The 15,929-nt window shown below is 52.8% G+C and overlaps 1 protein-coding gene across 2 annotated transcripts in view; it reads right to left on the reverse strand.

The window, feature by feature from the left end:
• Positions 1–15,929, reverse strand: part of UPF1 (UPF1 RNA helicase and ATPase) — a 37,444-nt gene that overhangs the window by 6,098 nt on the left and 15,417 nt on the right. Inside the window, exons 3-18 of one of the 2 annotated variants that reach the window (XM_013060573.2) lie at positions 15,481–15,570; positions 13,120–13,287; positions 12,614–12,794; positions 10,600–10,761; positions 9,864–9,948; positions 9,581–9,679; positions 9,026–9,134; positions 8,720–8,879; positions 8,477–8,595; positions 7,823–7,987; positions 7,607–7,721; positions 7,004–7,147; positions 6,144–6,357; positions 1,781–1,898; positions 1,218–1,374; positions 437–579 (exon numbers count right to left, since the gene is read on the reverse strand). In XM_013060573.2, the coding sequence (XP_012916027.1) occupies positions 437–579; positions 1,218–1,374; positions 1,781–1,898; positions 6,144–6,357; positions 7,004–7,147; positions 7,607–7,721; positions 7,823–7,987; positions 8,477–8,595; positions 8,720–8,879; positions 9,026–9,134; positions 9,581–9,679; positions 9,864–9,948; positions 10,600–10,761; positions 12,614–12,794; positions 13,120–13,287; positions 15,481–15,570 (2,229 nt within the window). Of the gene's footprint in view, positions 1–436; positions 580–1,217; positions 1,375–1,780; positions 1,899–6,143; positions 6,358–7,003; positions 7,148–7,606; positions 7,722–7,822; positions 7,988–8,476; positions 8,596–8,719; positions 8,880–9,025; positions 9,135–9,580; positions 9,680–9,830; positions 9,949–10,599; positions 10,762–12,613; positions 12,795–13,119; positions 13,288–15,480; positions 15,571–15,929 lie in introns of both variants that reach the window. The other variant, XM_004760915.3, reaches the window with a different exon arrangement.

The raw sequence follows: 15,929 nt of genomic DNA on the forward strand, positions 1-15,929 counted from the left end.
AAACATATTACATTCTAGGGCTAAAAACATAGACAAGACCAAAAGATAAGATTCAGGGATTAACTGTCTTCACAGAGATACAAACTGCACTAGTGGGTTTTGAGCTTAGGACAAAAGGGCCTAGATGACCCTGCCCACAAAACTGAGGCCACACAAGCCCACCAGGACAGGAAACAAAGGCACCTCATCGGGACGACTTCTCCCTAAACTACCTCTTGGGAGCACTCTGAGCTCTGGCACTGGCAAAGCCCAGTGACACCCACGTGGGGCCTGAAGTTCAGCTGTGGTGGGAGGAGAACTGGAGGAGGCAGCGAACCAGGCCAGCAGCAGCCCTTGGGCAGACCCTCCCAGCTTCAGGGAAGTCAATCTGGAACTCCCGTGGCAGGAGGGAGGCACCTGCCACCAGCAAGGCCCAACAGGACACAGTCCTCCATACCTCGCTCTGGTCAGGGCCACATTAAGCCGCCTGGGGTCATTTAAAAACCCGATGCCTTGGTGCTCGTTGGCTCGCACACAGGAAAGGATGATGAAGTCCTTCTCTCGCCCCTGGAATGCGTCCACACTGGCGATCTCCACCTCCTACAAGGGACCCATGGTCGCAGTCAGCCAGCTGGCTGCCTTTAAGAACCCTCAGACTGTGGGAATGTTGTTGGGATGAACTGTCCAGTCCCATCAAGGAGCCTGGGACCTGAAGCCTACAGAGACCCCAGCGCCAGCCTCCGGCAGCAAGGAGGGAGCCCCTCTGACTGGACCTACTCCCCCTGGGCTTTCCCGGTCCCCAGCCCCTCTCTCCTGGCCTTCCCATGCTCTGGTTGTTTTCTTAACTGTGGCAATTTGTTTCCCAATAATAAAAGCACACATCCTTGCCGCAAAAGCCCTTAGACGGCACCCAAGTTAAAAAACAGAGACCACCTGACATGGTCGCTTGGGCACTACTTCGTGTTTTGGTTCATCTCTGCAGAGAAAGAGAATCCTGTGGTCCCGCACCCTTCCAGCACACAAACCCTGGATGCTTCACCCAGACAATGGTGCAAGAGGGAACGGCATTTCATGACCACGTAACATCCACCATAAGGCCAGAGGGTAATCATACTATACGGTTCAACTTGGAAGTATTTTCAGTTTTGCTCTGAAAACCATCCTGAGAAAAATCCAAAGGGAACACATGCCCTCCCAGGACGGCGGCAAGGGCCGCAGGCACAGCTGGGCGTGCGCACCTGGTAGAGCTTGGTGTGCAGGGAGCCGCTGAACTGCATGTACTGCACCAGGTAGGAGCGCTGGCCCTCGTACGGGGTGATAATGCCGATCTGGTCGGGCTTGGCCCCTGCCTTCAGCAACTTCGTGGTGATCTTCTCCACGTTGGCAGCTTCCGTCCTAGGAAAACCCACCTTTCGGTTCCTCGGCTGCCCCCGCGGGCCTGGAGACCGAGGCTGGAAGCCACGGGAGGTGTAGGGCAGTTCCATGTCCAGGGCAGCCCTGAGAAGGCTTTGCCCGCTGCGCCCAGAGCCGGGCTCCCCACCATTTACCAAGGGAGTCAAAGGGGATGGGGGAGGCTCACACGTGGGCTTAGCAGTATCTGCTCAATAGAACACACATTGAAGATGCAAAGTGGAAACAGCTGCTGGTTTAAGTGTCTACACACAGCAGGGACAAGGAGGGCTAGGAGAAGCTTCAGAACCATGGCAGAAAACGAACACATGGGCAGCGGCCAGCGGCTACTCGCCAAGCTCGCCAAGCTGCCACTGAAGCCGGCAGACACCAAGGGCGAGTCTCCGCTTACCTGTTCAGGTAGGAGGTGCCTGAGCTGGCGATCTCCTCTTGGCCCTGGGTCACGTAGAAGAACATTGGCTTATCAGGCTGGGGCCACTGGAAGTCAAACCCCTTCTTCACTCGGTCCGCTATCACCAGGGAGGGAAAAGAGGCAACACTTCTCATTAGAGAAGAAAGCCACTGCCCATTCTGACTGCATACAAAGGGAACAGTGCAGAAACCCGTGCTACAGCAGTCAGCAGCAGGCTTCAGGCAAGAGACCCTGGTCAGTGGGGCCCTGAGGGGGCCACCCAAGCTGGTCCAACTGGCCCGAAATGCCCCGGAGGGAGTGAAGCTGTGCATACCAACACCCAGCTGCGTACTGCACAAAGCCGGCTCACTCCCTGAACGTTACCTCCCCGTCTGGTGCTTTCTGTGGCCTGTTTAAGAAATCTCCACCTACCCCAGGGTCATGAATACATTTTTTCTTCTAGAAGCTTTACTGCGGTGCCTTAAAGGACCCATAAATCCCTCCAACTGGCTTTTGTGGATGACACTGCTGAGTCCATCTCTTCCTGTCACAGACCAAAGTCTTCGAACAGGTGGTTCTGCCCCTGGATTCTACCTTGGGCACTGTGCCCACACTACCTGAGCAACGGCAGCTCTGTAGTAACTCGGGACATCTGGACGTGTAAGCCACCACCTCCACAGAGCTCTTCATGTGCACCCTGGCTATTCTGGGCCCTGTGTATTTCCTTATAATTTCAAAAATTAGCTTGTCCATTCACTTGCCCCACTGACCTCTTTGGGAATTGTGGAGCTGCATCTAATCTATAGATCAGCATGAGAAAAATGGCGTTTTTGCATCAAAACAGCCTAACACCAATGATCCACTTTATGTCAAGCTGAGAAAGAGTCCACATCCATCTCTATCCTTCTAGCGAGGGCAGTAGCCAACAGGCTAGCTCAGTGGCACATTAGCCGAGGGGTTGCTGGAGAATGTTTGACCACTGGGGGTAGTGGGGACAGGGCTGGTCTATTACAGCCTTCAATTTCTTTCCTTTTTTTTTTTTTTTTAAAGATTTTATCCATTTATTTGACAGAGAGAGACACAGTGAGAGAGGGAACAGAAGCAGGGGGAGAGTGGGAGAGGGAGAAGCAGGCTTCTCACTGAGCAGGGAGCCTGATGTGGGGCTTGATCCCAGGACCCTGGAATCATGACCCGAGCCGAAGGCAGACGCCTAGTGACTGAGTCACCCAGGTGCCCCATGGCCTCCAATTTCTGTAGTGCAAATCCTCCCGCCACAGCTGATGTCACGCTACCCCAAGAAGGGGTCTGGGTGGGTGCCAGCACTGCCTTGGGCAGGGGCCACCTTGGACCTCAAGGGTACTTCTGGGAATTAGGCTGTACTCTGGGTTCAGATTCTAGTTATTCAGATGTGTTCACTTAGAGAAGACTCACTAAGCTGAACACTTAGGACTTGGGCACTTCTTTATACTTTAATGAAGAATTTAAAAATGTGTACTCAGGGTGCCTAGGCAACACAGTCAATTAAGCTTCCAACTCCTGGTGTCCGCTCAGGTTATGATCTCAGGATCGTGAGATCAAGCCCCGAGTTGGGCTCTGAGCTCAGCATGGGATCTGCTTCAGATTCTCTCTCCCCTCTCCCTGTCCCTCCTGCTCATGCTCAGTCACTCTAAAATAAAAAAACTTCGTTATTGTTTTTTTTATTTTTTTAATTTCTTTTCGTTTTTAAAAAATTTTTATTTATTTATTTGACAGAAAAATAGCACAAGTAAGCAGATCAACAGGCAGAGGGAGAGAAAGAAGTGGGCTCTCTGCTGAGCAGGGAGCCTGATGCGGAACTCGATCCCAGGACCCCGGAATCATGACCTGAACCGAAGGCAGCAGCTTAACCAACTGAGCCACCCAGGTGCCCCTGTTATTGTTTTTTGAGGATTTTATTTATGTATTTGGCAAAAAGAGAGTGAGAGAGGGAACACAAGAAGGAGAAGCAGGAGAGGGAAAGCAGGCTTCCCGCCAAGCAGAAAGCCTGATGTGGAGCTTGATTCCAGGACCCTGGGATCATGATCTGAGTTGAGTAAGACACTTAACAACTGAGCCATCCAGGTGCCCCTGAAATAAATAAATCTTAAAAAAAAATATATATACATGTATGTACTTAGCAGGTGCTGACCATGTGCTGGGCACAGAGGACACCACAGGGAGAAGCCACCACCACCCCTGCTCCCTGCCCCTCAGATCTGCCACCATGGAGGCAGGCAGAGCAGGGCCAGCAAGGGTCAGAATCCGTGCTGAGCGTGGCTTTCCCAACTTGTGTCAAATTGCAAACAAGTTCCTTGTAGCCTGGCCTTTCCTAGCACCACCACCATGGACCAGCAATGCTGTAAGCGTCATCGTGATGGGAACACTCATAGTGCCATCAACTCCCAGGACCGCATGGCACCATGGCTGCACAGCTTGGCCAGGCGCACACGCTCAGCCTCCATCTCACCTAGGTGGTAGGCCAGAGAAGGCCAACATGGCAGGCTACTGGCATTAACCAGACATTAAGAACGCCAGTCTCGGGGCGGCTGGGTGGCTAGGTGGGTTAAAACCTCTGCCTTTGGCTCAGGTCATGATCCCAGGGCCCTGGGATCCAGACCTACATGGGGCTCTCTACTTGGTGGGGTGCCTGCTTTCTCCTCTCCCTCTCTGCCTACTTGTGATCTCTGTCAAATAAATAAATAAATAATCTTTTTTAAAAAATGAAGAAAAAAAGCAAGCCAGTCTCGGGGCACCTGGATGGCTCAGTTAAATGTCTGCCTTCGATTCAGGTCACGATCCCAGGGTCCTGTGATCAACCCCCGAATCAGGCTCCCTGCTCGGCAGTGCCCCCTCCCTACTCCCATTCCTCCTGCTTCTATTCCCGCTCTCTGTCAAATAAATAAATAAAAATCTTAAAAAAAAAAAATAAATAAAAAATAAAAAGGAATGCCAGTCTCAGGATCCCTTATATGCCCTAAAAAGTTGAGGAATCCAAGCAGCTACCATTTCCATAGTTTACATCTAGTGACATTTACTACATTTTAAACCCAGAAACATAAAATACTTATGAATTCCTTTAAAAATAAACATATCAGCAAAAATTTTTAATGAAAAGTAGTATTTCCCATGAAAATATACATCTCGAGTTTCTACAACTCAGCTGTGGCTGACTGCTTCTGTGCACAGTCTCGCATCAGCCCCCGCAGTAGGACAATCGGACCTCACAGATGGGACGGAATTGGAAAAGGGAAGAATGTTTTCTAACTTTCTCCACAATCGTGGGATTCTGCCTGAATCCACACCAAAGCTGCATAGGAGGTCACCCTGCAGGTTGGTGATGGCTTTTCTCCTCTGCCTGCCCTTGGGATGGCCTCTGACTTAGTAACATCCTTGTGGGCCATCAGAATGGAAAGTACTTGTTCACCAAGTCAGAGCTCCCAAAGACTCACACACTTCATAGACACTTGTCACTACCACAGATCTCATCAGAAAAGCCACTCGACATTGGAGAGACTTGGTTGGCCCAGATCAGGAACATGAGTTTTCCAAAATTCTGCTTTTCATTTTGAGTCCTTAGGTTTTATCACTGGAGATAAGTATTGTCAATTGTTTTCCTTGAAGCCACAGGCTGACTCACTTTGATCATTTCTGGGAAAGAACCTGCTGAACACCTCAGTTTGAATGACTGACCATACTGTGTCCCTGAGTCCTTTTAAAAACACCTACCATACTTGCCAAGTGTCTTAGAAGAGCTCCCTACCTCAACACGCACAGGGTCATATGGATGTGCACAAAGTGAGTACGCGTCACTGAGGCATTCAGGGTCTTGCCTGCTGCAAGCATGTGGCGGTGACGACACATGGCAGTCTGGCAGCACTGTCCCCACTGATGCCAAGGCACCAGCCAGCAGCCCTCCAGGGTTGCCTCTGCACCCTCAGCACGAGCGTCCTCATGGCAAAAGGGCATACAATGCCTCAGTATTATCACGAGGGTAGTTCTAACCTCCGTCCTGTGAAGCCCCAGGGCCCGGGTTTCAAGAACAACAGGGTAAGGAGTGGGAGGAACAGTCGGCTCTGCCACCTCCCGTTCTGTCCGCTGTGTGATAAGCCCAAGGTGTGAGTTCTCAGGTAGTGACTCTGCATTTCACCAGGTCAAGCTCCCCCACGGCCACATGCCAAGGATGTTCCACACTCCAGGGGGGACACGCCATCCCGCAGACCACTGTACCTCTCTGAGGTGCCCCTTACACATGAGATCACCACATAAGACAACTTAGGCAGTGACAACAGGTGTCATCTCGCCAGGCTCAGTTCCCTCTGGCCCCCCACTGCGGGTTGAGCGCTACCTGCAGTGACGCCGTTCTGGAGGGAGCCCTCGTAGAAGATGTTGGAAGGGAAGGCGCTGAGTGCGGGATGCATCCGGTACTGGACCTGCAGGCGGATGGGGCGGATGCCCAGCACCACCAGGCGCTCGAAGAGCGACTGAGACAGTCCCGCTTTGGCCGCTTTCTTGCACATCACCACAGGGCCCAGCTGGCAGTGATCCCCCACGAGGATGAGCTGTGGTGAGAGGCCCACACAGGTGAGGATCTCAAGTATGAAACAGGAGACGTCTGCGTAGGGGGGCACGAAAGGGCCCTGGTGTTCTACGACCACCCAGTCATGTAGGACTCAAGCAGTAAGAGCCAACCAGCACGGGAAACCGCCCCCACATCCAGGTATCCAGCTTTCCCAAACAAGCTTGGTCACATCACTTCTCTTTTATGAAAGACCTCCGTTAGCATGGCAACAGCGTTTGTCGTAAAAGCAAAAATCTTATCATTTCTTTTGGTTGTCAGAAACAGATACTACCGGAGGTCTTCTGTAAAAGCAAAGCAGTGTAATATGAATTTTCAGAAAGCAGGGATATTCTTCACTTTATCCCATTTTGGCTTGTGAGAGGTTTCAAGGCAGAGCTTTACTGTTGGATAGCAGGGGAAACCTAAACATGGAACAACAGACTTGCACTCAGGACCCACAAGAGGTGGGGAAACCCATCCTTCCAAGAACCCTCAGTAAGCCCACTGGGCACCCCTCTGCTCTGCCAAGACATCACACAGCACTACAAAGCATTACAAAAAACAACCCCCCAGCGCTGAGAATGACACGGAACTGGAAAGAGAGAACACACACTGGTTTTCAAACAGGACGACGGTGAATGGCCCACCTGCTTGGCGCCAAGGACCACAGGGACCATGCACTCTGGTTCAGTGGCCTGGGTGCTCTCGTCAATTAAAATGGAGCGGAACTGCATCTTGGCAAGCCTCGGGTCCCCTGCACCCACACACGTGCAGCAGATGACATCTGCGTTCTGAAGACGAGAGCAGGCAAAACATCAGGGAACCTGCATGGTAAATGCTATCAGGTCCCCAAGGGCAGGTGGCGCAGGGCACTGGTTTGCGCCCTCCCTGACACCTATGGAAACAGGCCGCTGTCCCACCTGGACAATATCTACATCCAGACTGTAGTGGCACTACCTTCTGAGATCCTAACTGATCTAGCTTCATCAAGAAAACCTCTCAGCACAGATGTGGTTCTGTGCCTCAAGAGAGCCTCCGAGAGGCAGTGCAGAGCTGGGGAAACCTTGCTTGGTTTGCTATAGAAGAGCAGAGAGTGTTCCAGACCCACCTACAGGCCAAGATGTGCAACCACTGAGAAGGCAAACGTGGGAGGTATCAACGTTTTCTCAAACGCAAAATAAACTGCCCGGCACACTGAAACAGGTCCCACAGCCAAACAGAACCGAGCAGCCCAGTGGTTAAGAGCTCACCATGAGCAGCTCCCTCTCGGCGGTGCGCTTCAGGGCCCGGTACCGCTTCTCGTCAGCAGAGGACAGCTCCCCCGTCTCGTCCTTCAGCTGCTGCAGCTTCTGCAGCTCTGGCATGCTGGAAGCACCGTGACACGTCAGCAGGCAGGGGAGCCAGGTGTTGCCAGGGACCGCGCCCAGGACACGTGCCACGCTCGAGGCAGGCTACCCCACACCCACCTATCCATGTTCCTGATCTGGTTGTGCAGGGCCAGGAAGGACACTGGGGAGTCAATGGCCTCACGGCTCTTGGCACAGAGCCGCACGACCTTCAGCCCAGTCTGGTGGATCTTCTCAGTCAGCTGGTCCACAGCTATGTTACTTGGAGCACAGACGAGCACAGGCCTTCAACACAAGGTGAACAAATGTCTCAGAGCTCAGCCAGAGGAAATTCAGGAAATGCTAACTGTTAAGACTGTTTTTCTGACTCCCAGAGAGTGGAGTCCCCCAACTTGTGACCTAAGACTAAAGCCAGGAGTGAACAAAGCTGGAGAAGCAAAAAACCCCACTGGTCTGGAGCTTCCAGCTCCCACCTGGTTGACACGCTTCTCATGTGCAGCTACGCTACTAACGGAATCCTGCATCTCTATCCCTGTCAGCACCGTAAAGACTCTCAAAGTCCGTGATGCGTACGGGCCCGACACCTGCTGCCCCACCACGGCCCTTACTGGAGCAGCAGGCTTGCTTGGGAAGAGCAACCACAGAGGCCAGATCTCATACAAATAATGTTCTCATACAAATAATGTAAAACCCAGCGTGCCAGGTAACAGGGGCCCCCAGACGTCCTGGCAGACAGGTCTCTCTCTTCCCACCTTGGGCTACCCCGAGTCCTACCCATTGCCCTGCCGCGCGAGATGGTAGACGATGGTGGCAGAGGTCACTGTCTTCCCTGTGCCTGGTGGTCCCTGGATCAAACTCAGCGGTCTCTGCAGCACAGTCTTGACAGCATAAACCTTCAGATAACAGGTAGTCGTGAGGTGGCAGCCAGACCCGGGGAGTGGTGGGAACGCCCGCCCCAGCAGGCCCTGCCAGCTGGGCCCACACTGCGCCGCGCCCCGCCCCGGGGCAGGTGGGCACCTGGGAGTGGTTGAGGTCGGGGAGCCCCTGTGCCGTGAAGCGTTTGGGCAGCTGGCACTTGATGATCACGTCCTCCACCTCATGCCCGAGCAGCTTATGGTAGATGTAGCCCGAGACAGACGTCTCATCCACAGCGAACGTTTTCAATGCACTCTGCATCCTGGAAGGAGAACTCGAGGTCGGCGATGCGCACAACACAGCCCCCGCAGACGAGGATGATCACTGAGACGCTGGAGGCAGAAGCCGCGCCCTGGGCCAGGCACGGAAGCAGAGCCAGCAGAGCCTGCAGGGCCAAGGCACACGTACCTATCAAATGAGGTGGACTTCCACACGAAATCCACCTGGAAGTTATGCGTCACCTCCACAGGCGCACCCACACTGCTCCGAAGCTCAATGGCGATCTCATCACCATAATCTGTGCCGCTGAGTTAAGTTTCGTCGTTGTCAAAAGCTGGGTTTACCTTTCTGAGGAGCCTTCACTGGGTTACCGGGGAGAAAGAGCCTCCTCTGTGCCAAACATTAGCAGACACCGCCCACCTGGCCCACCCTCATCAGCAGATGCCGCCGTGGGGTCCAGGCCCCCCACTGCCAGCTCCCACATCCTCCCTGTGAGCGCGAGGGCAGCGCCCAGCATGAAGCAGTCGCATCCCGGCCGGGATTCCAACTGAGCCTCCAGAGCCCTGGGGCGCAGAGCTGGACACATCCGCACAGCACAACTGAAGCAAGGACTCAGTGGCAAATGCCAGTCAGAGGGGCCCCCTGAGCCAAGGCCGCCTACGATGCCCTTTCCTCCACCTGCGGTGACCCCATGCAGGCCACCTGTGCTCAGGACAAGCTCACCCATCTGTACGCAAAGGATACTATCAGGGACCTTGATGACGTGGCCGATCCCTTTCCACAGGGGTGCCAGATCCCCTTTGTACCTCAGACATATCTCATCCCCCTGCATGAGCCGCATATCTTACAGAGAAAACACAGCAAGAAAGTTAGCGTTTTCAACACGTGCCGAGGCTGCCATCATGAAGAGTTCAAATTAAGGGAGACTTTACAAGGGAGAAACTAGGAATTTTATGCTACTTATGGTCACAAATATTTTAAAACTTAAAATCACCTCTTAACCAAATTATGACTAAATCCTCATTACCAGAGTCAGTCTTGGGCAAAGTGAAGTAGGCGATTCTCTTCTTGTTAAGGCCCAGGTCCCACCTGACCGTGATGTTATCTTGAGTCTGAGCACATGAAAAATAAGAGCCCTGTTAGCCTGAGACACAGACACGGGCCTGGACTCCTCGTGTCTGGGTTTCCACAGCTGCGCGCCCTATGGCGCCCTCACGAGCCACGATGTCAGTGTGCTGCGTGCAGCAGCCAACCGCCTGCAACACCAGCAAGGGCACATCCAGGACAGAAGCCATGAGGACCCCCAGAACCCGCTCCAGACGACCAGGAGACCCCCACTCGACGGCTGCTCTCGGAGGCGGCTTCTCTGTGAACTGCGGAGGGAGAAGCAGCTGGCGGCCGATCCTCGGAGCTCCCGCTTCCTACATGTGCTCTTCATGAGACCGGTGCCAGAAGTGCCCTCGGTGTGCCACAGGCTCCTCGGCCCGGGCTCTCACAGCCGTGGGCAAAGGACGCAACCCTGACTGTGAGAGATTTTGGCTGGATTTTAAATCAGAAAACACTCAGGCCGGTGTTTAGCTCTGAGCAACCAGGCATCAGCCCAAGGGTCGCTCCCTCGCCTGCCCTCAATCCACCGTCCGTCTCCGGGCACTGCGCCTCGGCCCACGTCAGCATCCGCCGTTTGCAGAGGAAACCGCCCTCCCCAGACCTTAGGAGAGATGCTGTGTTAAATGACCGAAACCCTCCTGCACACACCACATCACCTGGGACTCTTTCAGTTTCTTATCGTAGTCAGCCTCCAGCTTGACCAGAGGCCCGAATATGTTCTGGTACTGGTAGGCGTCCTCATACCGCAGGAGCACGTGCTGCGGCTCCTCGTCCACACCTGGCTTCTCCAGGTCCTCCAAGGTGGCAGAAGGATTTTCCTAGAAGACAAGCACCGCGCCTGTTCTTCCCCATTTTCGCCTATATACGAAAGGAACTACAAGCAGGCTCACTAGTCCCTAGAAGAGCAAGGCCTATCCGTCACCTGTCAGAACAAGCATCGTACAGAGGGCACCGCTGCCGGTGGCATCCACCCCAGGAGGAGAGTCCTCGTATGGGGAAGTGTACGGGGCACAGGGACACAGACACTGGCTGGGTCTCTGCACACCCTTCAGTCCTTGCCATTGCCGTTACCCCTGCCCCTGCCCAGGGCTACACCAGCAGGGTAAATACTGGTGATGTCACGCCAGGGACATAGCCTGACATGCCTAGACCATCAAATTGGCTACGTTCCCCAACAAATGCCTAGCCCCTGAACCAGGAGAGAGAATACCGCTTTGGGGCTGCCAGAAGACCACCAGTTCTCTGTGTAAACAAAAGGGAAGGCCCTTCTTCTTCCCCCAGCCCCCCAGTTTCCTCCTCACCCTGTACTGCACCAATAGGGGTGACACACTCTTCTCTGGCAGGGACAGAACAGTATTTGGTATTAGCTATAAACAGGAAAAGTCAAAGAGTTCTGGGGAGCCTGGGTGGCTCAGTCAGTTAAGCATCTGCCTTCGACTCGGGTCATGATCCTGGGGTCCTGGGATTGAGTCCCGCATCAGGCTCGCCGCTTAGCAGGGAGTGTACTTCTCCCTCTTCCCCTCCCCTCTGCTTGTGATCTCTCTAATAAAATATTTTAAAAGAGGGGGCGCCTGGGTGGCTCAGTGGTTAAAGCCTCTGCCTTCAGCTTGGGTCATGATCTTGGGGTCCTGGGATCGAGCTCCGCATCGGGCTCTCTGCTCAGCAGGGAGCCTGCTTCCCCCACCCCCACCGCCTGCCTCTTTGCCTACTTGTGATCTCTGCCTGTCAAATAAATAAATAAAATCTTAAAAAAAAAAAAGTTCTGGCCATCCAAAAATCGAAGCAGAAAGGTACCTTGCTAGAGACACTTGAGAAATATTTTGACTTGCACTCAAAGTGAAAATAAATTTACATTTAAGATTTTGGATTATGGGGGGGCACCTGGGTGGCTCAGTGGGTTAAGCCTCTGCCTTCGGCTCAGGTCATGATCCCAGGGTCCCGGGACTGAGCCCCGCATCGGGCTCTCTGCTCAGCGGCAAGCCCGCTTCCCCTTCTCTCTCTGCCTGCCTCTCTGCCTACTTGTGATCTCTCTCTCTGTCAAATAAATGAATAAAATCTTAAAAAAAGGGAAAAAAAAGATTTTGGATTACACAGGCAATTAAAATTTATAGCCCAATTACTAAAACTTTATCATAAAAGCTGAACAGCCAGAACCAGAGAAGGGCTTCCCTAGAGAACTGGGTCTGTTGGGCAGGGCAGACACCCCACCACCCAACCAGGAAGCCCCTCCCCTCTGCTCATCCAGCCGTTGTGGGCCCTGCCTCTCTGACTTTTGTGACCCGGACTCCTTTTCCCCTGAACATTCACCCCTGGCCTGGAGTCACCCTGGCTCAGACACGTTACAGGCCCAACAAGGTCTCCCAGCACCCTCACAGTCCTGTCTCCCCAGGCCCGGCTCCCCCTGACATATGCACCCACAGCCACCCAGGGCCAGTTCTGCTCTCCCTCCTCCTCTGCAATAAGAGAAAAAATTCCAACAACCAGAGCTGTCCTTTCCCAGAGGCCCAGCAGAAGGTGCCTGTGGGATTCCACCAAAGGGCCATTCCAGGTAGAGACTGCAGTCTCTCCCTCAAGTTGCTTCTGGAATCTCCTGTTCCAGAAACACTCTCAGCAGCTCTCCCTGGACAAGAACCACGCTGAGGCAATTTTGCATTCTCGGCAGGCCCTCACCTTCCAGAGCTCCTCCAGCTTGTTGATCTGCTGGGCAGTGATCTGCCGGGCCCGCAGCTGCTCCTGCTCAGAAGGGATCTTGACCAGCCAAGAGAGGAAGCAGCGGTCCTGGATCAGGGGCTGCCACTGGGAGCTGTCCCAGTTGATGTCCTTGAGGCTGCTCTGACTGGCGCAGGGCTGCCTACAGAGACACCGAGGGCGGGAAGAGCCCAGGTGAGGATAACCTCCACCCACAAGGCTTACCTTTCATCCCAAAGTGACGTTCCCTACATCTTACTATGTGATCGTATTACCTTTAAATTGTTAGTAATACGTTGCCTCTCCCCATGCACTTGAGCTCTGAACTCTCAAAACTCTTAACACTGTTGTTACAGAATTCTTTTTATGATTTAACCAGAACACACCCCAGAAGAGTTACTCAGCATTCCCAGTTCTCTAACTAGTCCCAGCCCCCAAATATCCTCACACCTCTCCGCCCACTGGGGCTGAATGCACCCGCCCCTCACCTGCACAGCAGCACCACTACTGAGTCGGCCTTGGCAGGGATGAAGCCGAGGAGGAAGACATTGCGGCAGCCGCAGTTGTAACACTCCAGAACTGTCTCCCCCAGGGGCCCATCCTTGTGCAGAGTCACCTCTTTGCATTTTGCCCTCACGAGGTGATTTACAATGTGGCTGAAACCAGGAAATGATAAATAGTTAACACCCAAAGTTTGGCTTTTCACCACTTCCAATTTTCGAGCCCCCCGTTAAAAGTTCCGGTACCGTTCACAGTCCATTAGCAGGGGCGGTCACACCTCATCCATCTGGCGTCCCAGGGGACCAGCCCGCCCCTGAACTGGTTCCCCACTGAGCGCAAAAATCAATCTGACTTGAACAGCCTTTAAGGAAAACTTTCCTAACATGTTTCACATAGTTCCTGCTCCTTTTTTTTAGTTCCTGCTTTCTGAAATCCTCCATACAGGGCGTGAATGAACTTATGGCTAAGGCCAAAGCTGCTGTCCCAGAGAGGCAAGAGGCCTGCCCCTTCCATGGCTCCTCTCGGCTTGCTGAGGCTTCTCGGCTGCTGCTGCTTTCCATTGCTTCTCCGGGTCCCTGTGCCTGCTTCCAGGAGCAACAGCCCCTCCTACCTTGCTGCAGGCCAGGAAACTTGAGGGCAGTAAAAAATATAGAGCAGCGGGGCTCAGGGCTACTCTCAGGAAGCACAGGGCCGGCTCTAAACCTTCTGAAACCACGCTGTCCCGGCTCCTTCCTTGCTGCCGCGTGGCCAGGATTCTGCTGTCCCTCCCATTTCCGGGACACAGCTCACCGACACCCAGGGCTTATGAACTCCACCTAAGACAAGCTGGCCTCGCCTGGGGTCCACGCATGGTGCATGGCTCTGCCTTAGTCTCCCCCAGCTACCTACAGCCATGCTGCGGGTCTGTCAGATACCGCCTGGCCGTACCTCGGGGAAACCCCTGCTGTTGCAAGCTTCGGCTCAGGCTCCACATTCCAACCCTCTCTGGCCTGTTCTAGCCCAGGAAGCCAGTCAGATTATCTAACCAGCTGTCACCACTCTCTGTACCCACAGAGCACCCTCTCTTCTGAAACTGTCACAACTGGGCATTTTACCAGACTGACTTCCTCCCGTCTTTTCTACACCCACCTCACCCCATTATACTGGAAGCTCCCTGAAGGCAAGTGGCTGTCCCATCATTTCTACCATCTGGCCTCATGCAAACACTCAGTGCTGGCTGATGGAGTCTATTTTCTCTTAGAGGCCTTTCACTAACTTCCCTGATCTTGGCTCTGCTGACCGGAAGATGGGGTTGCCAGCTAAGAAGTTTTATTTAATTGCTTTTCCTGAAGGAGAGGAACTAATGCAACCACAGTAATGATGAAATTACCCAGAACATTCTGAAAATGGGACATGAATCTGGTTACCCTGAAGACACTTTTTCTTTCAAATCTGTAGAATTAAACATCAGCCCATTTTGCCTCATCTAGAATCCCACAGTTTGCATTGCTAACTCTAAGATGACTCGAGATCTGACCACTGTGTCCTCAGGCAGCACAAGATGGTGAGCCCTGGCATGCAGCTGTGGAAGACACAGGAAGGGTGGGGACTCTGTGCAAATAAACCTGCCTATGGGCTTTTGTCACTGTATGTCTCCAAAACACGAACCCCAGAAGATGCTGCTTTCTTGTTAGCAGCCTGGAGCCCTACAAGACTCTGCTCTGCTTCTCTGTGACAGTAGTGTGAGCTGTCACACAACACGGCAGCTCTGGAGGGACACAGGACTGGATTCTGTGCTGAAATCCAAGCACCAGCACAAAACTGGTCTCACCCCAAACACAAAACACAAAACAAGAGACCTAGTCACAGCTGCTGCTGATCAACAGCAGGAAGGGAAGCCCAGAGACGATAGTCAAGTGAACTTAATTTAATCCGATGATTCAGGATCTGGCCCGTATTAGCCTCAGGACTGCTCCGATGAGCTAAGGCCAGAGGGAGCCTTCTCAGGAAGCGGCTCCCATGGATGCCCATTACTGTCCTGGGAACATCCTCCCCAGGCACCCAGTAATGAAGATGAATGGGTGTGCCAGGAGCTCATCTTGCAGAAAAATATAAATAAAAACTGGGAATGAGAATTAAGCCAACCCTACTTGCATAATAAAAGAACCACAGAGAATAAATCAAGGGTAAATACATTAAGGCATTCACACACCACCATCTGTTTCAAGTTAAACCAGTCACAGAGGAGGGAAAAAACCAGGTTTGTTAGCGTGATTTTATATTGTGCTTTTGCTTCAACATTTCCATAATTTACACACAAATCTGAGCACAGCACTGATTAAAGACACATGCGCGGTCTGATTATCTACCTGCCAGAAGTATTTCCACGCCCGTTACAGAACCACTTCTTGCTGGTGTTACAGTAAACCACGCAAGCAGGATCGTGTATTCCGCAGTAACTAAAAAAGTCAAAACATCAACAGTTAAAGCTGGAAGATCTCTCTCTGGTTTTAATTTGGCAGGATGTAAAATTCTTTCCTCTTACAACATTTTAAAATTTTTCATTAAACACATACTCAAACCCAACGATCCCACTAGCAAAATCCAATCAGTTAACTGCAGAGGCGTCCTGATCTTGCAAATGCAGGGAAGGGGTACAGGGTGCTGTGAGGCTTCCCGAGAGAATGGCCCTAGGAAACAGCAAAGCCTCTGCCAGGTGGGGGATGAGAGCTGTGGAAGGTGCCAGGGGAACCCAACAGCAGAAGTCTGACACCCCAAAGCAATTCCTAGCTACCCCACCTTGGACTTAAGTTTCAGG

Source organism: Mustela putorius, unplaced genomic scaffold, assembly GCF_011764305.1.
Source record: "Mustela putorius furo isolate JIRA1106 unplaced genomic scaffold, ASM1176430v1.1 tig00000095_pilon_pilon_pilon, whole genome shotgun sequence".
Classification (NCBI taxonomy): Eukaryota; Metazoa; Chordata; class Mammalia; order Carnivora; family Mustelidae; genus Mustela; species Mustela putorius.